We start from the raw sequence: 21,878 nt of genomic DNA on the forward strand, positions 1-21,878 counted from the left end.
CAAACTTATAATTTTATAAAACATGTTCCGACACGTCCCAGACTTGTCCAGGCATGTTTTAGTTCGATAAACACACCCACAACGCAGTACGCACCAATCGCATCTTTGTTACAGCGAGCACCAAATCACAATCATTCTACGTGCATTACATATGAAGCGGTACCGGAAGGGGCGGGAAAGAATGATGAGCCGTAAGGAGACGTACGGTGGAAGAGGCGGGTACGTACATTGAGCTGAACCCCGGAGGGTGTCACTAGGGTGTGGCATAATTACACGGATCAAAGGTGCGGGGCACATGTCAAAATGTGTTTGCCGACTTCTATAGCTCTACACTACCCCCCCTGATTTGCTTTTTTGGCAACCTGATATTTTGAGTATATATTTAGCACCAAAAAGGGGATTGGATCGCATTATGGGAAGGCGTTGGTTTTTCGCGCAAAATGTTTTGCATTCACTTGGAGGTGAATGAGGCCTTACTCAGAAGTGGTATCTTGGATCTACGGTTTAGAATTTTTGGGTGGAAACAGGATAGTTTGATACATGTGCTCTGATATATATTTTCTTTTAATATCTTGATTCCAGCTAAAGACTGAATTTGATAAATTATTTGAAGATTTGAAAGAAGATGATAAAACACAAGCATTAGAGCCTGCAAAGGTGAGGTTTTATGCTGGTATTTGTGAATTATACATTTGGTGAACTTCTGTCATTTTGTAGGAAAATTAAAAATAATCAAACAAATAAAGAAGAGTGGTCCCTGCCCATAAGGCCTCATGCAGACATCCATCACCATTTTCACGTCCGTATAAAACTGATCTATGTGTCCATTGTGACATCTGTGTAGTTTCCGTTGTCACTCCGCGTCCGTTCCGTTTTAAACGGATGTTGTGCTTCCGTTTGTCTTCCATTTTAAATGGTTTTTTAAAATCCATCTTGTGTGTTGAATGCAGAGAACTTTGGCATGCTCTGCCGTAGGGATGCACGATGCATCTAAACTTCGATACTGTGCCTCCCCAAACGGTTCGATACCGTTGTTTCATGTATTTCGATACTTAGCTGTGCGGCCGCACAGCTCAGAATTGTAATACATGAATGTATGAGAGCGGGGCTGCGGCTGTGTAATGCAGTCATTGCCCCGCTCCTGAGTCCTGTCAAGTGCGCGCCGTCAGGATGTTGCGATGCGATCAGCGCTGCACTAATGAGCGGTGGCACTGAAGACAGAACATGGCGGGCGCTGTGCAAAACACCCCCATGTTCTGTCTTTAGTGCCTGCGCAGCCGCTTTTAGTGCAGCGCCGGCCGCATCACATCATGCTGACCGCACGCGCACTTAGGCCGGATTCCCACGAGCGTGTGCTTTTTTAGCACGCAAAAAACGCAGCGTTTTGCCTGTGCAAAAGGCACTTGACAGCTCCGTGTGTCAGCATCATATGGTGCGCAGCTGCGTGCTTTTCGTTATGACACTCCTTATGACACTCCGTTTGGATGTTTGTAAACAGAGAAGCACGTGGTGCTTTTCTGTTTTCATTCATCCTTTTCACAGCTGTTGCGCAAATCACGCTGGTCGCACTGAAGTGCTTCCGTGGGGCATGCATGATTTTCACGCACCCATTGACTTCAATGGGTGCGTGATGCGCGAAATACGGCCAAAGAACGGACATGTCGTGACTTTTGCGCTGCGGACTCACGCAGTGTAAAAATCACGCACCTGTCTGCACTGCCCCATAGACTAATATAGGTCCGTGCGACGCTCGTGAAAATCACGCTCGTTGCACGGACGTATATCCCGTTCGTCTGAATAAGCCCTTACTGTCAGGAACGGGGCAATGGCTGTATTACACAGCCGCAGCCCCGCTCTATAACGGCGTAAATCAGAGAAACCTCTCTTCTCCAACGCTATTCTCCTGAATGCTGCGGTCAAAGCTGAACGCAGCATTCAAGAGGAAGTGAGAAGGGGGGATGCCCCTTGGACCGCATCACAGGAATCCCTGTGACGCGATTGAGGGCCATACCATATATGGGCAGACAGCCCAGGGTCCATTGAAGGACCCCAGGGCTTTCCTACCATATTTCCCGTTGTTAGGGCATACTTAGGTATGTCCTAACAACTGCCTGTGTACTATCAGTATACAGGCTAATGTACTGGTATATAAATATATGCCAGTACGTTAAAAAAAATAATGTAAAAACAAAGTAATGTTAAATAAAAAAATACACATACACCTTTTTTACAATTAACATTAAACTAAGTCTCAATACATAAAATATACGTATTCGGTATTGGCGCGGCCGTAATAACCTGAACAACAATTTTTTTTTTGCGTCATTTATGATGTGTACGCTGTAAAAAAATTAAATAAAAACTGCTTTCTTTCACTTATTGTGGGGCACGAGGTGTGATGAATTTAACCTCCATGTGCCTCACATTAATAGTAATTAACCCCATCATCTACCTTACACATTAACCCATTATGACTGCGAAACATGATGGGGTTAATGAATTTTGAATGTGCCTCACATTAATAGTAATCACACCTCGCGCCTCACATTAGAAAACGAAAACTTTTTTTATTACTGTTGGCAAAGTATAGTTTTGGTATCGAAATCGCAATATTACACGGAGTATCAGTATCGAAGTCCAAATTCTGGTATCGTGACATCCCTACTCTGCAGTTGCTTAGCAACAGGTCCGTGAAAAATGAATGGCACACAGATGTCGTCCGTGTGCTGTTAGTTTTTTTTGACGGACCCTTGGACTTCAATGGGCCCCACGGTCACTGAACGAAGGACAAAAGTAGGACATGCACTACTTTTGACGGAACGGACGGACGGAAGCGTCAAAAAGACTGAAGTGTTCATGTCCCCATAGAAATTAATGTGTCGAGGTGCTATCAGTTATAAAAACGGATAGCAGCCTGAAGAAAATATCTGAATTGGGCATGAGGCCTAAGGCCTCATGCACACTTCCATCACCGTTTTTCACGGATCCGCGTGTCCATTATGGTATCCGTGTGTACTCCGTGTCCATTCCGTGTTTCCATTTTAACCCCTTAGTGACCACTAATACGCCTTTTTACGTGATTCACTAATGGGCTTTAGGCTAGGCTGACGCCTTTTCACGTCAGCCTAGTCTAAGTCCTGCACGGGTCTCCCGTGCAGGCAGGAGCCGGGGCTCTGCTGTCTGATGACAGCTGAGCTCCTGCTCCAACGCCCGCAATCGAAGTTTACTTCGATCGCGGCCGTTTAACCCGTTAAATGCCGCCGTCAATAGCGACCGCGGCATTTAACTTTGTTTACAGAGGGAGTGCGCTCCCTCTGTCACCCATCGGCGGCACGCGAATGCAATCGCGGGTCTCCGATGGGGTGTCATGGCAGCCGGGGGACTGATAAAAGCCCCCAGGTCTGCCCTGGACATATGCCTGTTAGGACGCGTCGGAGGCACGTCCTAACAGATTGCCTGTCAGATTTACACTGACAGGCAATAATGCTCTGGTATACGAAATATACCAGAGCATTATAGCAGCGATCGGAATATCGCACAGTAAAGTCCCCTAGTGGGACTAATAAAATAAGTAATCAAAGTGAAATAAAGATTATTAATAAAAAGTACAGTAAAAAAGTAAAAAAGTGGTTTTTATTTAGTAAAAGTGTAAAAAAAAAAAAAAAGTACACATATGTGGTATCGCCGCGACCGTAATGACTCCATTAATAAAGTTAATATGTAATTTAAACCGCAAAGTGAACACCGTAAAAAAAAAACGCAAAAAACTATGGCGAAATTGCAATTTTTTTCCATTGCCCCCCAAAAAAGTCATAATAAAAATGAATCAATAAGTCCCATGTACCCCAAAACAGTACCATTCAAAACTACGTCTTGTCCCGCAGAAAACAAGCTCAAAAAATCACTACATTGATGGAAAAATAAAAAAATTACGGCTCTTGGAAAGCGACGATGCAAAAACAAATAATTTTAGTTCAAAAGTGTTTTTATTGTGCAAAAGTCGTAAAACATAAAAAAACCTCCACATATGTGGTATCGCCGTAATCGTACCGACCCATAGAATAAAGGTCACATGTTAATTACGTCGCACAGTGAACGGCGTCAATTTAAAAACGCATAGAACAATGGCGGAATTTCAGTTTTTTTTATAATCCCCCCCCCCCAAAAAGGTTAATAAAAGTTAATATAAAAATTATATGTACCCAAAAATTGTGCCATTAAAAAGCACAACTAATCCCGCAAAAAACAAGTCCTCATACAGCTATGTAGACGAAAAAATAAAAACGTTATAGCTCTTTGAATGCGACTATAGAAAAACAAATAAAATAGCTTGGTCATTAAGGCCTAAAATGGGCTGGTCACTAAGGGGTTAAATGGACGTTGTGCTTCCGTTTTTCACGGATCCGTTAAGTCTCTCAACGTCCATCTTCAGGAATGAATGTGTACTGTAGTCTGTGAACATTGGCACGCCCTGCCGTTGCTATGGCAACGGATCCGTCAAAAACGGACGGCACACGGAAGCCTTCCATGTTCCGTCTGGTTTTTTTTCACGGACCCATTGACTTCTATGGGTCACGGAACCACTGACAAAAGTAGGACATGCTCTACTTCTGACGGAACGGATCTGTGAAAATAACGGAAGTGTGCATGGGGCTATTGAAATGAATGGGTCAGGGTGCTATCCGTGAAAGCATGCTTGAGAAAGGTCCTATCGAACTGAAACGTCGCACGGGTGAATAAATTACTGATATTTTTTGGAAGTGCTGCCTCAAGATGGGCCTAATGTGTCAAAAGTCACACTCTGTCTGTCCATTTATTTTCTGCCCGCCACAGACCATATTAGATATTACATATTGACAAAATAATCCGCAATTCAAACGAGGAGTTAGGAACCTGCTCGCAGGAGCTTAGTCTATGAGGAAATAGGGGTGACATAATGTAAAAAGTGCTTGTACAATGGTCCATCCAACTTTTATAAACTTGGGGTAGTACACATAAAGCTGCATGAGCCGGTCACCAGCCAGTGTCTGTGTATGTGTGTGGGGGATAATGTTGAAAGAAGGGATCAGGCTCTGATGACTAATGTAAATGGGGGGGCCAGGGAAAGTAGTCAGGTTAGGGAATGTTATTGGCCTGTCTAAAAATGTGTTTTCAGGGCACGCTTACAACTGGGAAGGTTGAGAATCTGATCACCTGGGTTAGCGCGTTCCAGAGGACTGGTGCAGCATGAGAAGAGTCTTGGAGACCGGAGTGGGAGGTTCGGATTAAGGAGGATGTTAATCTTCTATCATTGGCAGAACGTAGGGTGGTAGATGGAGAAGGAGCAGCACTATGGAGAGAATTGTGGGTGAGAGTAAATTGTTTTAAAAAGTGAATGGCCAACCAGTGCAGTGACTGGCACAGGGTAGAGGCGTTGGTGTAGCGGTTTGTCAGAAAGATGAGCCTGGCTGCTGCATTCAGGATAGATTGGAGAGGGAAGAGTTTAGTGAGGGGAAGACTGACTAGTAATGAGTTACAGTAGTCAAGACGTGAGTAAATCAGAATGACAATAATAATTTTGACTGTTTCCACTGTAAGAAAAGGGTGGGTTCTGGATATTATTTTTGAGGTGCAGGTGATAGGAGTGTGAATGTAGTTGAATATACGAAGTAAAGGAAATATCTGAGTCAACCATAACCCCAAGACCGTGGGCATGCACCTAGTAGTAATAGTAGTACCACACACTGACCTGGAGACATCCGGTTTAAGTAGGATAGTAGATGGTGCAAATACAAAGAGCTCAGTATATTTTAAAGATTCAGTTTTAGATAGAGGACATGATGTTAGAGACAGCTGACAATCACTGGTGTTTTGTATTTGAGCGGGGGTGATGTCACTGGAAGACAAATCTACTGATAGGTTGCCCAATGGGGGCTCTTTAGAGAGAAAAGAGGAGACCTAGGACTGATCCCTGAGGAACCCCGACAGCGTGGGGAAGAGCAGAAGTAGTGCCAGTAAATGACACACCGAACAAGTGGTCATAGAGGTAGGAAGAAAATCAAGAGAGAGCAGTGTGTTTAAGGCCAATAGGGTGAAGCTGTAAGGAAATTATCAGAGGAGCTATAATAAATTGATGGAATTAAAGGGGTTCCCACCTAGGTTCTCGATGTCTGGCAACTGACCGATATTTGCTGCGTTATCCATTAGACTGGAAAAATTCCTTTCTGATCCCTTACCTGCAGTCTGACCGATACGTGGATCCACTATCTACGATGGTTCTACCAGTACTGGTTCTGACTATCAACGGCAATTGGATGATATACAACTTGTGGTGACCTGATGTAATGCAATAGTAACGCAAAAAGAGAATAAAAGCTATGCTGCTGTATACATTGTCTAATTTGGAAAGTGCTTTTCTGCCTGTAGTGTAGAGAGGGTGTTGTGGCTGGCATTATATGGTCCTCACCTCCATCTACTCTACGGCATCTCGTGTCCCACTCGTTTTTTATAGATGGCAGTCTACACCACGTATTGTAGTCTGAATATGTAATTACTCGGCACGGTTTCTCCCATACTACAACCTAATAACGGAGGGGAGCTGAGTAATGACGACTACAGCATTCACTATGGTACGTGTTGTAGATTGTGTGTAAGCTGAAAATTATATTACAAGTATTAGTAAATGTTAATACATTTAATTTTGTTAAAATAATCACAATACATTGCCCTTAAAGGCTGAGCTTCAGTATGATTCAAAATACGACTGTGTCTTCAATGAAATCACTTGCCTCTTGTTTTGTGTAGGCCGTGCAAACAGTACTTCTCCCACATCAGAAGCAGGCTCTGGCGTGGATGATTTCACGTGAGAACAGTAAAGAGCTGCCCCCTTTTTGGGAACAGAGGAGCAACCTTTATTACAACACACTTACGAACTTTGCAGAAAAAGAAAGACCTGAAAGTGTCTGTGGAGGGATTTTGGCGGATGACATGGGCCTGGTTTGTATTTCTCAGTTCTGCTAAGTCTAACTACTAAGCATTATTTAATCTTATTTTCGGTGTTGAAATGACCATAAATACTAAATAAAATGTACCTTAACCTTACAGTCCGAATGAGATTCTAAGACGTGCCTCCTTTTTGAGTTGAATCTCTTCTTCATACCTCTTGTCCTTACTATTTCATTAATGGGAAGTTCTCATTGTCTGTCATGTTACACGTCCACATGTACAAGGCTGCAGTAATTCAAGTTTCCTTTGTTTTTATGTTTATGGAAAGTTATGCTGTAAATGTATGATCAGTGGGGGTGGTCCAACCACTAGGCCGCCAACAATCACTAAAACTAAGGGGCTGACATAGTTTTCCGCTGCTCCCCCTTGCCCGCACTCGTCACCTGGGAGACACAAGGTCAGCTAATTATAGTTAATCACACCATCTAAGTAAAGCCAGTGACGGTTACTTGAAAGGACAGCGCAGCCAGGTGTCACTACATATTTTCCATCAGAGTAAAAATAATCCTCTTAGCATTTTTGAAATGTGTTTTGTTTTTTTTTTCATGGAGGTGTGCGCAATTTGCGGTAAATCAAATTAATAACATGTAGGCATACATGTTTTCTTTTTTTTAAATTTATCTTCATTAGAAATTAATTTGCAGCAGTGTGAAGTGGGATTTGCATAGATCCAATTCCAATCAGGTTGGCTTCACACATGTCGTGGTGAAAAATTTTATTTTTTATTTTTGCCTGGAATGGTGAAAACATACGGACAATTTGGACACAATTTTTAACAAAAATATTGGCAAAATGGGGCAATTTTATCTAGAGGATCACAAAATACCCTAGAGGATCACATTGCTGGGCAATAATCATGGGCACACATAAGCACAGGGGCTGGGGGAGGGTGAGAAATGAGGAGGAGGCAATAAAGGAATGGGATTTATGGCGCAGGGAATGAACCACAGGCGATCTTCCTCTCTCCAGATCTCTCTTTGCGGAGGGCTCTGACCTGGGCGCTGCCACCGACTTGTCTCCCTCCTCCGTTTCTAGTGGGACTGCTGGGTGCCTCCAAATGACTCCACACATGCGCCCACATAGAGGTTTATTGGTTCCATGTGCCAGCGCCTGACTGATGTAGTTAGGAGTAGCCCGACAGAGCCGCGCTGGCAGATCAGCACTGGAGTTCAAAGAAGTACATAAAGTTATGTTCTGAGCACCTCTTCTTATGATGTTCTATTACCTCTCATACTGTTCTGCCATCGCCCACCTCCCGCTCAAAGTGAACTCCGTCTCAGGCGAAAGAATTCACGTGAGACTGATTCTAAGGCGTTCAGGAGCCTTTACAGGCGTCCATGAGGCTTGTAGAGATGTTCTTGCAACCTCCTGACTGACGCCTCTTATTTTAATGAACATTTGTTCTATCCAATGGGCCGACTTGATGTTGATTGAGTGAAATCAGTGTGAGGTGAAAAACACAGCAGTCTGGACTGTGCCGCAGCCCCTTCATTGCACCAAATAGTGATTCATCCATATTTGTTTTGAAAGAAATGCAAAACCGAATTGGTTGCTATGAGCGAACGCTCCTTTGATGTAGTACACCCCTAGGAAAGTAACGTTCAGTGTTTTAGTGATCTATTATGTAAGTGTTGTTTACTTTTTCTTTTGTTATTTTTTGTTTTCCAGGGAAAAACCCTGTCAATTATTGCGTTAATTCTTACAAACTTTCATGATGGACATCCTTTGCCAACTACGAAGGTAAAATTGGGACGACAGGTGAGGTTTGTGTTAGAGAAGCGCTTCCAGCTAAAATATAACCCTCCCTCCCCCGTCTGTATTTGAGGTGGCATAAACGATACTGCGGTTAGAAAACGTACCTATGACTTTATCTTGTAGCTTCGGCCTATGTTCCGCCTGCTGTTCGATCACATGACTCCCACTCTATTTAAATCTTACAGCGTCTGATGTGTGGACAGGAAGTCGGTCTCTATTCGTTAGACTCGCATCAGGGCTCTCGTAGGAATAAATAGAGAGACTGACTTCCTATCCACACATCAGACGTGTAAGATTCAAATATTCCGAGCAGGAGTCATGTGACCGAACATTCCGGAACGGAGGCTGAAACTACAAGACTACTAGTTGAGTTTTCTAACCCCAGTATCCTTTATACCACCTCATTTACAAATGGGTAAAGGAAGGGAAGCCATTTTTGCTGGGAGTTCTTCTTTATTATCATGCGAGAGTTTGGGTTCTTTTTTTTGGGGGGGGGGGGATTTCTGACGTTGTAAATGTAGTAATATCTCTTCCCTTTTTTTTTTCTGTACAGAAAATGAATACAGCTGATAAATCTCTGACAAATGAGCCAAGTGAACTATCAAGAAATAATTCTTCACAAGGGCAGTGCAGTGGTAATTATATACGAATATAAATCCAACTTATCAACTTCTAAGAAACTTTTATAGTTTACAACACACAAAGGAAGTTCACTCCAATACAAAGTGTCTCGTACAACTGGCCTCAGCCCGTTTTATTATCTCCTCATAAAGAATAGGCTTGGATCTAGTCAAAGCAAAACTGGGAAATGCCACCGATTTTCACTGTGGATTTTATAAATCGCGGTGCAGTGTAAAACATACACTGTATATCGGTCGTGCTGTATAATGGGAGCAGAGCTGCAGGTCGATGTGCTGGGACCCTGAGTCATCTGCTTTTGGCACAGACGTCCGGTGCCCTAGGCAGTCTACACAGCTGATCGGTGCAGGGTCCGGGTGTCTGACCCCTACCTATTTTAATATATACTCATCCGTATCAAAAACCGTCCGGTTCCCAGACAACCACTTTAAGCTGGGAGAATATTTTTTGTGTGCGTGTGTATAAAATCTGTATTATACACATAGTGTGTGTGTGTGTGTGTGTGTGTATATGTATATATAAATATTATTTTTAATTTCTTTTGTTAAGCTAAAGAAACATTTGAGAGTGGTAATAGCCAAGAAGCTACAGGTACAAGGCCTAAAAGGTATGTATTAATGCTTAATATCTTTACTTCTTCATCATTTCTGCATGCAAGTGTTCCCCCGAGTACAAAACCAGATGCCATTTGTACAGCACTATAAACAAATTACAGTTCAATATACTATTGAGTGCAGGAGAGAAAACAAGATTTTCATAAACATAGCAAATCGGCTAACAACAAAGTTAGGCCTCATGCACACGAACGTAGTTTTGTCCTCCAGTAAATACTGGCGTAAATACGGGTCCTTGGTCACACGTATTCGACCCGTATTGCACCAGTATTTACGAACCCGTGCCCGTAAATACGGGTCCATATTTTTTTAAACGTAGATTTCTTGGTTATTCAATTTGCATGACATAGACTACCGGTATTGTTACAGAGCCCTCCCCAATATAGCGCTGTCAACGGTTTTAAGGCCTCAAAATGGCTGACAGATTTCCCTTTAATGTGTTGTAGAGAACAGATAGCGCCATTGGATTTTACCTTAAAGGAACAGTGTCATCACAAATTATTTTTTTATATGTTAAAGATGTTAGTGCTTTATTAAAAACGTTTATATTTATTTGTGTGTTTGTGTTTTACTTTTTCTTATTTTTACACTTTTTCTTCCCTATGGGGGCTGCCATTTTTTTTCCATTTCTGTCTGTCGATTAACGACACATACAGACATGGAATACGGCAGCCACAGTCCCATAGGGACTGCGAACGGCTCCCGTCCCATTGACTTCCGTGTACGGCGTCTGTGTGGGAACTGCGCATGCGCCGCTCCCACACAGTCCAATTCGAAATTGGCGCCGTCCGGCGCCATTTTCCTGTGGACCGGAAGTCGCGGCCGGATAGTAATATTACTACTTCCGGTCGCGGCTTCCGGATTTGTGCACTTGGACCAGCGGCAGCAAACGGAGCGGACGGGCCGGAGGGAGCCGCGGCGGCAGGAGCAGGTAAGAGATTTCAATGTATGTTCGTGTTTGTGTGTGTTTACTACTGTATGTAAACCTACTACACTGTGTGTTAGCTCAAAAAATGGCGACACACAGTGTAGGAGGTTACACCGTTCAAACCCCTCGTTTATCCCGGCACTAGCCAGGATAAAGGAGGGGGGGATGCTGAGAGCTCACTAGAGCGAGGGCTTTTAACCCAATGTTGCAATGCTGCAATTTTGGGAATAGCTCCATCTAGTGACCAAAAATGGGTAGTATTATAAATTAGAATTAATTTATAATATTTCCTGACTCGTGAAAAAAATAAAAAAAATTTGAACAATGTTTAATCACCCACACACTAAATGTTTAATTTTTTTAAAAAAAAACATGTTTTTCTGGCAACACATTCCCTTTAAGTGACGGTTTATCACTGTGATATGCCTTCACTTTCTGATAGGTGGCAGAACTCCCACTGGGACCACCGCAGTACTTGTGCAGCGGCTGTGCAGTAAAAATTGTTAAGTGGCTACAGCCCTACTTTTTATATTCAACCATGTAGTGTTTCTGTATGGCCTCGCTTGTCATTAGCCGATATTTACACATCCACCATAGGGTGGCAGGGTCCTTGTGTTTATTCTGTAATGGGTAAGTATACAGAGAAATATCATGTTCTAATACGTCAGGCTCTACATTTTTTTTGTTGTTTTTTTGTGTTCCAACAACTGTGGCATGTTTATAATGAAGGTTTTTTTTCCCCAGGCAGAAACCCAGAAAAGCTAAGTGTGTTTTCAATGATTCTGAAGAAGAAGAGTGGCTTCCACGAAAAATGAAATGTGAGTATGACATAGAAAGAACCAACATTGTGTGTGTGTGTGTGTGTATTTTGTTTCTCTTTTGCTGTAAAGGCATATAAAGGCAGTTTACATTTACTATTTTGTGTTATTTAGCTTCTCCAGCTTGCAGTCTTGTTGATGATGATCAGTTTGCGATGGCTCTGTCTGGTGCATCTCCTGGAGTGAAAAAAAAATCTAAGAAAAAAACCATAGGTTTGTATTTTTCCTGGGTAGCACATGGTGTGTAGTGCAGTCTCTATAATAATGGTACATATGTATTTCTCGGTTGTGTCATTGGGGGGGCAGAGATGACCTTGGATGTACCTGCTGCCAAAAAAAGAGTCAGATGCTAAGTAGGAAAAGTGTTCCCTCCTCTAACCAGGCTATACCCCTCCTGCAGACACTGAGCTAAGCAGTTTTTGCTTCGTGTTCGAAGGAGGCCGACAAATCAACTTTTTTTTTTTTCCCCTTCCCTTTTAGGTTAGGAATACAGGGTTGAGTAGATGACATGATATCCCAATATATGGAGGGAAGACAGTGAGTCCTAAACTTGCTGTTGCCCGCCATACTTCCAAAAACAAAAGGAGGCACAGCAGAGCTCCTGCTCCCCTGTAACCCGCCAGCCATGGGGTTACCCATTTATCTAGTTGGCTTTCTAACGGCGGTACCTCCCTTTTCAAGGTAGCTGAAGGGATGAAACTGCTAAATTCCGGAAAGTATCCTTGAGATGAGTATAGTATCCACCTCCAACCCCTTCCATGTGATCTCCTATCTTTTTATTATTTTCCTTGGGACTGGGGTTTCTCATAGCAGTGATTCTTCCCATAATCTCTGCACTGGCTCTCCTTACTCTCCAAGGAAGCAGCTCTTTTCTCCTTTCCCTTGTCACCATTCCTCGTGAGCCCACTCTTCCTCTGGAATACAACGCTAGGGGGGTCCTCTCCCCTCTGATGGCAGGGTGCTGTCTACCTTTCATGTTTCTCGGCTCTTTCCTGCTCTTCCAGCATGACTGGAAGGCCCCGTGCCAATCTACAGTTTCAGGGGCATGCCGATCCAATAAGAGGGGAGCGTGCGTTTTCCCTTCTCATTGGGTTTTCCACATGCAGTAGCTTTTTCCTCCTCTCCTCCCAGCGAGCCAGCCAGCACAGTACCTGGAACAATCGGTCTGCTTATAAGGACCCTGCTTCCAGCTCAGTGTATCTACTGTCTCTGGTGGTTCTCCCCTGCAGCCCATGGCCACAATTCAAGGCTGAGCTTGCCCCTACAGCTGTTAGCCTCACATAGAGTGCCCCTGCCTCATAATCCTCTACATACAGTGGTGTAATAGTTTCCTGAATTTAGCGGTGAAGCACCCTGGCAAGTAACGGCCATGACTACCTATTTTTGTCTGCTGTAGCACTAAACTTCAGTGTTGCCAGTCTGGACCCCTCTGCACTACCTGGGACAGAGACAGCCTGTTGGTGAACCTTCACTCCTGTTTCCCACCTCTCAGCCCCCACAGAGGCCTGAGTGTAGGCCTGAGTGAAACCTTGGTGGTTTCAGACCTCAACAAGTTCTCCCAGTCCATGCTAGGCATGTTGTACTGGTTACCTGAAAGACTCCTCCACGTTCATCTGCAGTGCCTCCTCCCCACAGACCCACTACATGGCAGACCCTGCAACGGGCCAGATCTGCTCATTCCCATAAACAGTCAGTCTCTCCTGCTTTATCTACCTTCACCGCAGGTACACATTTAGGTGTTTTCTCCCAGGCACCAGGGTGAGTAGGGCTGCTACTGAATGGGCCAGACAACTGAGTCACGACATCCTTGCTAGTGCTTTCTGGAGAAACTGGCCCGCCAACTCTCATTCAGGTCAGTACTTTTGTAAGGCCTCGCTTGACAAGACATAATTGCTGGCCCATGCCTTTGCTTTCTCTGTTGCCGTTTGCAGGACCCTATAGATTAAATGCTAGTTCCAAAGGAGTCGCACCTAAGATCCCTAATGGCTTTCCACTTTTCTCGTTAATCATTGGGGGACACTGCACCATAGTATATGCTCCTGCCAGTAGGTGGCGACACATACCGGGCCATACACTGGCATATTCAGTTTTTAGCCTAGTGTTGTAGGAGGCAGACATCACCTGATACTCAGGTCTGCTGCTATTTTATATTTTAGTTTTATTTAGGGGTTACTGAGAAGGTTAGCTTGTGTGTAACTGGGGACACTTGAGGGTAAGTTTGTAACCATCTCCAGCTTTCAGACAGGGACCTGTCTTGGGAAGTGCTTTAAGCCCCTTTTTTTTTATTTTTTATAGGGGATATTGTTTTTTTAATGCCTACTTACCCACATCTGGGGCTTTGTTTCTGGTCCTTTTTCGGGACCAGCATCGCTTCCTCTGTTGGCTCATTCCTCCGACACTGTGGTTTGGCTTTGTAATTTAGTCTAGCCTAGGCAGCAGTTTGCTTTCTGTTTTGCCCCTGCCTGCCAGGTGTACCTTTTCAATCTATGGCCACCCTCCTCCATGTCTGATTTTAAATGGAGGGAGGCTTTCTTGAGAGGCAGGGTTTTTTTTTTTGGGGGGGGGGCCCATCTGTAGAGGGATGGCGTCGTTTTCTGAGCCAGCGCCATATTCAAAACGGACTAGAGGACTTCTGCTCTGCTGCAGCTAGTTTTGTGGGCTGTCCCTCTCCTGTTTTGATCTACAGGCAGGTGTACACTACTTCAAGGGTCTGGTAGCCACCCTTTTAGCTGTGTTTTTTTTTTTTTTTTTTTTTGTGACTTCCCAAGGGGTTCATAATTACGGTAAAAAAATTTTTCTTACAGCATTTCTGCTTGTTTTTTTTTTTTTTTCCCCTCTTCTATCATGTCTTCTCCTCGGGAGGATGCCACCACTGCGGGCGCGAAGATATTCATTCATTATATATGTCGATTTACTTAAATTGCATTACTTCTATACTTACTTATACTTGGCGTTTCCCCTTTTTCAAAGTCAACGTTTATTATTGAAATTTAAGAGCATACAAGAAACAGAATATCAGTTCAGACCAGTAAATCAGCATGTAGGATTCACAAGTCGTGACAATGAATAAAAACTGTATATACCTATGGCGGCCCTCCCTATACCTGGTAAGGCTCCTTACCTTTGTTCCAGCTATTGGCCCATTTCCCTACTGAACATAGATCTTAAACTTTATGCTAAAATGTTAGCCAATAGGCTCCAGCCTCTTCTTTCTAAGCACATTCATCTAGACCAGGTGGGATTCGTCCTGGGGAGGGAGGCCCGCGACAATACTCTGAAAATCCTGGACATTATCCAAAATGTCCAGTCCAGGGGTATCCCCCTTACGGTCCTTTCTTTCGTTGCCAAAAAGGCTTTAGACTCCAGGCAGAGAAAGATGTCCTCCCTCAACATTGGAAGAGTGAGAACCCCCCTCCTATAGAGGAATGGTATACTGATGTCTCCCACATTCATAGAATCGAATATCTTATATAGCGAACACTTCGGGGCTCAGGGACAGATTTGTCCGTACCTGGAGAGCTTGGTTTGACTTGCAATATTCATATAAGTTCCACACAAATTCTCCCTGACCTCATGGGTCTCGCGACTCCTGTTTCTTCTCTGTGATTCGTCTCTTCCTCATTTGCTATATGGATTAAAGGTCCATTCTTATCCACCAGTCCATACCGCTATTGTATTCAAACATTTTATTATTTTTTTTGTTTGGGGTGTACCAACATATGATGCTGTGATCCCTTTACCTCCCTTCCCTTTTCTGCACTTCCCCTGTTCCATTTCCTGCCCCTTCCTCAATTATGTCCATGCTTTTTGTGTTTCATTTTACGGTCGGGTGAATGCCATCTGGATGAGTTACTGTCTTTTAAAAATGTCAATAAAACTTTGAATTGGAAAAAAAAACATATATACGATGTGCAGATAACAAAGCAACGAGATCCATGTATCTGAGCAAAGACTGGTGGATCAGGATAATGCACATCTTTTTCAATACTAAATCACTAGCCATTCTGTAGCAAAAGGCAAGCAAGGTTATAACACCGAGAGATGAGACTAGTCTATGAGGGGTCTTGTCTGGAAGATGTAAAGGGGCTTCTTCTTAAGAGGATACGAGTGGGACACCTACCTGGATGCAGGTGTTATTGTGGCGGTGGAATGATTCCATCTATCCAATATTTTGTTAAGTTTACTTCTTTTTTGAGGAGAATTAACCTTGCCCTTTGAAGGTCTTCCTGGTGTCCCCTCTTGCGGAAGGTGTACCGTGTCGATTTTATCGCAATGTTGCCCCTTCATGTCCGAAGACAAAGTAGCAACAGAGCAGCCTAACTTCACTGTTTCCTGCCAGCCATGGGGGTGCCCATTTTCCTGCCTGCTTCCCCTTTCCAGCACACTTTCACAACAGTTTGAGATGTGCTGAATGGGTGACACTGCTGGTTCCCTGTGGAATCTGAAGAGTAGAAAGTGTGTCAGTATCGCAGATGGGGGGGGGGGGGAGGATGTTCTCTCCTTTCCTGGCAGTCATGTTAATTTTTTCCCCGAGAGTGTTTTTCATTTTCCTGGGCCAAGCGTTCGCTAAGATTTTTTCTAACCGCTCTGACTTTTGACTATGTCCTCTTCAAAGAGTGGAAGCGCCCAGATAGGTGTTTCTCCCACACTAAACTCCTGGATCAGATGTACCCAATCCCTAAGGAAATACTAACCAAGTGGACCACTTCCCCCTCAGTGGAGTCTCCAGTCTCTCATGCCTTATCAAGGTTACCACTCTTCCTATGGCTAACTCTACCGTGGCCCCCTTGATCGACATTTGGAATCCTTTGCCGAGATGGGAGGTTCCATTCTTAGGCGAGTCTTTGCATCTGCCTGGGTCAGCAAGGCCTGCATGGAATGGGCCCATCGCCTTTGTGAGGTTATCATGTCTGGGCCCCCCAGTATGAATTGGCTTACCTGTCTCACCAGCTATCCAATGCAAAAAAGTATCTCTGAAGCTTTTCCAGATGCAGGTAAACAGCTGGTGTTCTTCATGGCACCCATTGTGACTATCTTCCCCCGTTCTACTTGGTCTGTCAGCCAGTCAAGGAGGAAACCAGGCTTCAAGCCACTTCTCACGTGGCGCTCACGCCCGCAACCCTCCAAACAGGGATCTGATTATGTGGCAAGCAGGCCCCTCCGTTTTCATGATTTTTAGATCGGACGCTTCTCAGACGTATAGGTCTGCAAGGTGGTCTCTATGGGCTACAAATTCAAATTTAGATCCATGCCCCCAGGCTATCTATTTCAGTCTGTTCACATGCGTCACCCCCCCCCCCCTCCCAGGGCATCTGTCTGTTGTGCTTTACATAGTTACATAGTTAGTACGGCTGAAAAAAGACACATGTGCATCAAGTTCAACCAAGGGACGGGAAAAGGGAAGGAAAAATTTCTACACATAGGAGCTAATATTTTTTTGTTCTAGGAAATTATCTAACCCTTTTTTGTAGCCATCTACTTTCCCTGCTGTGACCAGCTCCTGCGGTAGACTATTCCATAGATTCACAGTTCTCACGGTAAAGAAGCCTTGTCGCCTCTGCAGCTTGAACCTTTTTTTCTCCAGACGGAGGGAGTGCCCCCTTGTTTTTTGAGGGGGTTTTACAAGGAACAGGATTTCACCATATTTTTTGTATGTGCCATTAATATATTTATATAAGTTAATCATGTCCCCCCTTAGTCGTCTTTTTTCAAGGCTAAATAGGTTTAATTCTTTCAATCTTTCCTCATAACTTAAATTCTCCATGCCCCTTATTAGCTTCGTTGCTCTTCTTTGTATTTTTTCCAACTCCAGGGCATCCTTTCTATGAACTGGAGCCCAGAACTGAACTGCATATTCTAGATGAGGTCTCACTAATGCTTTGTAAAGTGGTAATATTACATCCCTGTCCCGCGAGTCCATGCCTCTTTTAATACACGACAATATCCTGCTGGCCTTTGAAGCAGCTGATTGACACTGCATGCTGTTATTGAGTTTATGATTTACAAGTACACCCAGATCCTTCTCAACAAGTGAATCCGCCAGTGTAGCGCCCCCTAGGACATATGATGCATGCAGGTTGTTGGTACCCAGATGCATAACTTTACATTTATCTACATTAAACTTCATCTGCCAAGTGGACGCCCAAACACTTAGTTTGTTTAAATCTGCCTGCAATTCATGAACATCTTCCATAGACTGAACTATATTACATAGCTTGGTGTCATCTGCAAAAATAGAAATAGTGCTATTAATCCCATCCTCTATATCATTAATAAATAAGTTGAATAATAGTGGTCCGAGCACTGAACCCTGGGGTACACCACTTATAACTGGGGACCATTCAGAGTAGGAATCATTGACCACAACCCTCTGGATACGGTCCTTGAGCCAATTCTCAATCCAATTACAAACTATATTTTCTAAACCTATAGTCCTTAATTTACCCATTAGGCGTCTATGGGGGACAGTGTCAAATGCCTTTGCAAAGTCCAAAAACACTAAATCCACAGCGGCCCCTCTGTCTAGACTTCTGCTCACCTCTTCATAAAAACAGATCAGGTTAGTTTGACAACTTCTGTCCTTAGTAAAACCGTGCTGGCTGTCACTTATAATGCTATTTTTTGTCACATAATCCTGTATATAGTCCCTCAATAGCCCCTCAAACATTTTCCCCACGATGGATGTTAAGCTTACTGGTCTATAATTACCCGGGGAAGACCTAGAGCCCTTTTTGAAAATCGGCACCACATTTGCGCTGCGCCAGTCCCTTGGCACTATACCAGTCACTAGAGATTCTCTGAATATTATGAAAAGGGGGACAGAAATAACTGATCCCGGGGCCTTGTGCACATTTATTTAATTTAGCTTGGACCATCTCTACATTCATCCAATTCAGTATATCAACTGATATATTAACAGCACTGGCACTGGCTACATCAGCTGCTCCTTCTTCAGTTGTATATACAGAGCTAAAGAACCCATTTAGTAACTCTGCCTTCTCTTGATCCCCTGTGATCAACTCCCCATTACCATTATCTAGGGGTCCTACATGTTCAGACCTTGGATTTTTTGCATTTATATACTTGAAGAATTTTTGGGGATTTGTTTTACTATCCTTGGCCACCTGCCTTTCATTTTGTATTTTTGATAATTTTATTACCTTTTTACAGATTTTATTAAGCTCTTTATATTTTACAAAGGCTACAGCTGTACCCTCATATTTGTATTTATTAAATGCCCTTTTTTTGTCGTGTATTGCCCCTTTCACAGAAGGTGTAAGCCATGTGGGGTTTAATTTGAGTCGTTTATACTTGTTACCTATAGGAATAAATTTTGCACTATAATAACTCAAAGTAGATTTGAAAATCTCCCATTTATCATTTGTTCCATTATTTGACATTAGTTCTTCCCAATCCATATCCTGAATTGCAGCCCTCATCCTGGGGAAATTGGCTTTCTTAAAATTAAATGTTTTTGCCCTCCCAGCCTGTGTCTGTTTTTTACAGTATAGGTAAAATGTAACTATCTTATGATCACTGTTACCGAGGTTTTCACGAACATTGACATTCCCAACAAGATCTGCATTATTAGAAATGACCAGATCCAACAGAGCTTCACCTCTAGTCGGGTCTTCCACAAACTGGCCCATAAAATTTTCCTGCAACAGGTTGAGGAAATGTCTCCCCTTTGCAGTTGAAGCCAAACCATGACACCAATTAATATCTCGGAAATTAAAATCTCCCATTATCACTACAGTACCCGCCTGTGCAGCCCGCTCCATCTGTTTATATAGCTGACCTTCCATCTCCTCAGTTATATTAGGGGGTCTATAAATTACACCCAAAGTTATTTTTTCAGTGTTTACCTCCCTTTCTCGTTCCACCCACAAGGTTTCAACCTCCTCACAGTATTCACCCACTATTGTCTCTTTCACACTCGCCTTCATATCATTTCTCACATACAGACATACACCACCGCCTTTCCTATTTGTCCTGTCTTTCCGAAAAAGTTGTAAAACCCTGTAGATTTACAGCCCAGTCATGTGAAGAGTCCAGCCATGTTTCAGCAACACCAACTATATCTATATTTTCTTCCAGTATCAAGGCCTCCAGCTCCCCCGTTTTGCTTGCTAGACTTCTGGCATTTGTGAGCATACACTTTAACTTGTCTGTCAGTTTTTCACTTTTTTTTTTTTTTTTTTAAACATATTTTTATTGAATTTTTTTCACCACACAAAAAAAACACAAATCATACAGTAATGCATTGCCATAATAATAAACATTACAAAAAATGTATAAATGAACATGTGATAGTGAGTGCTTCCCAGCAAACTAGGTTTGATCTTGGAAGTTATTCCCCATGGGCTATCAGCCCTCCTTCATCTCCTCTATCTCCTCTATCCTTCCCTTCCTTTAACCCCACCTGTCGGGTATTCCTGTAAACATTGTTACATAACTTTGCATATCTGCCTAACTTACATAACTAAACAATACACAGAACAAATAAGAAATTGGAGCATACATAACAATTGGAGCTTCGTGAAGCAGTTCACCAACTCAGGCAGCTAGTCCGCAAGAATAAAGAAATCCCAGTGGATATATATGCTTTACTCCCGTGATATTTTCAGTGCCCCTAAAGTGCCCTTAAGATCTTCAATCAAGTACCATGCCGTTCCCGTAAACGGATCTATGATGTCCCTTCGTTCTTCACTGGTGAAATATTTTGTGAGGAAAAGCTTCCATTTCTCAAAGAATTTTTTGCTCTGCGTGTCTTTATTCTGTAATATACCAATGCGGTCTAGATAAAACAGTTTCCTCAACCCCTGGACCACCATGTTCTGAGTCGGTACTTCAGCTACCAGCCAGTTTTGGAGTATGCACCTCTTTGCCACTATCAGTGTGGCATGGGCCATGGGAGCTAAATGTGTCGTTTCTGTCTCTTCTAATTCTCCATCATGTTGTATATGGAATAAGACCTCCATTGGCCCTAAATTCCCATGGAACCTGCCCACCTGCTGCAATAAGGATGTTATCTCCCCCCAGAATGGCTGAATATGTGCACACGCCCAAAGGCCATGATACATGTCTGTCTTTGAGATATTACATCTAGGGCATGACGTTTTCCTATCTGGTTGTGAGGCGGAGGGGGCCAGGGTAAATGCATATATTGCTTGGTGAATGATCTTCAGATGAGTTTCCCTCCAGTTTTCGTTGTGCACGTGTGCCCTGAAATCCACCAGCCCTTTTTCAATATGCTTTTCAATGCCTGGTAAATTAAACAGTTTTTCCCATCTCCCAAAGGCCTGCCCCGGGGACATCTTCACTAGTGTTGGTCTGAGTGTACTATATAATTGGGAAATGGAGTGTCTGTGATTGTCCGTGAACCATGAATCAAACAGGTTGGGGGGGACCTCATCCGCTACATCCGCTAGTTTAGTTTTACAGTGATTAACTATTTGTAAGTACTGTAAGTGCTGATGCCGAACAAAAACATATTTATTCTGGAGCTCCTGCAAGGTTAACCACCTCTTATCCTGCGCGTGGAACATATCCCCCAGAGTCGCTACCCCTTTCTCTCTCCATTCTGACATTAGTTTGTTAGATCTTCCTGCTGCAAACTCTGGGTGCTGCCATAAGGGCATATGTTTTGAAATGCGATAAGAGAGGTTATAGTGTTTGCGCAATACCTTCCAGGCAATGATGGTATCTCGTAACAGAGATGATTTCTTGACGATCTTTGGGAGACAAGTGAACGTTGTGTGTACCAGAGCCATGAGATCCCAAGGTTTTGCTAGCTGTCTCTCCAGTCTAGTATTGGAGTGGAACTCTGTGTTGTGTTTCCAATCTAGCAGATGTCTACTCAAGCAGGCCAGGTTATAACCCCGAATGTTAGGGAAATTGACCCCTCCTTCCGCCTTCCTCATCATGAGTTTCGTGAGCGCTATTCTTGGTTTCTTCCCCCCCCATATGAATTTGGTAAATGATGAGTTGAGTGTATTGATATCTGAGTGCTTGACCAGAAGTGGGATAGTCTGGAGCGGGTAGAGTAATTTCGCAAATCCTGACATTTTGACCAAACAGCTCCTTCCCATCAGTGATAGAGGTAGACTGTGCCATCTCAGAAGATCTGCTTGGATATCT

The 21,878-nt window shown here is 43.3% G+C and overlaps 1 protein-coding gene across 5 annotated transcripts in view; it reads left to right on the top strand.

Annotated features, from left to right (window-relative positions):
* HLTF (helicase like transcription factor) overlaps positions 1-21,878 on the top strand; it is a 123,870-nt gene that overhangs the window by 66,025 nt on the left and 35,967 nt on the right. For all 5 annotated transcript variants that reach the window (XM_075861449.1, XM_075861446.1, XM_075861447.1 and 2 more), the window contains 7 exons: positions 583-657; positions 6,784-6,975; positions 8,653-8,724; positions 9,293-9,374; positions 9,928-9,985; positions 11,665-11,738; positions 11,853-11,951. In XM_075861449.1, the coding sequence (XP_075717564.1) occupies positions 583-657; positions 6,784-6,975; positions 8,653-8,724; positions 9,293-9,374; positions 9,928-9,985; positions 11,665-11,738; positions 11,853-11,951 (652 nt within the window). The remainder of the gene's footprint in view (positions 1-582; positions 658-6,783; positions 6,976-8,652; positions 8,725-9,292; positions 9,375-9,927; positions 9,986-11,664; positions 11,739-11,852; positions 11,952-21,878) is intronic.

This window comes from Rhinoderma darwinii, chromosome 4 (assembly GCF_050947455.1).
Source record: "Rhinoderma darwinii isolate aRhiDar2 chromosome 4, aRhiDar2.hap1, whole genome shotgun sequence".
Lineage (NCBI taxonomy): Eukaryota > Metazoa > Chordata > Amphibia > Anura > Rhinodermatidae > Rhinoderma > Rhinoderma darwinii.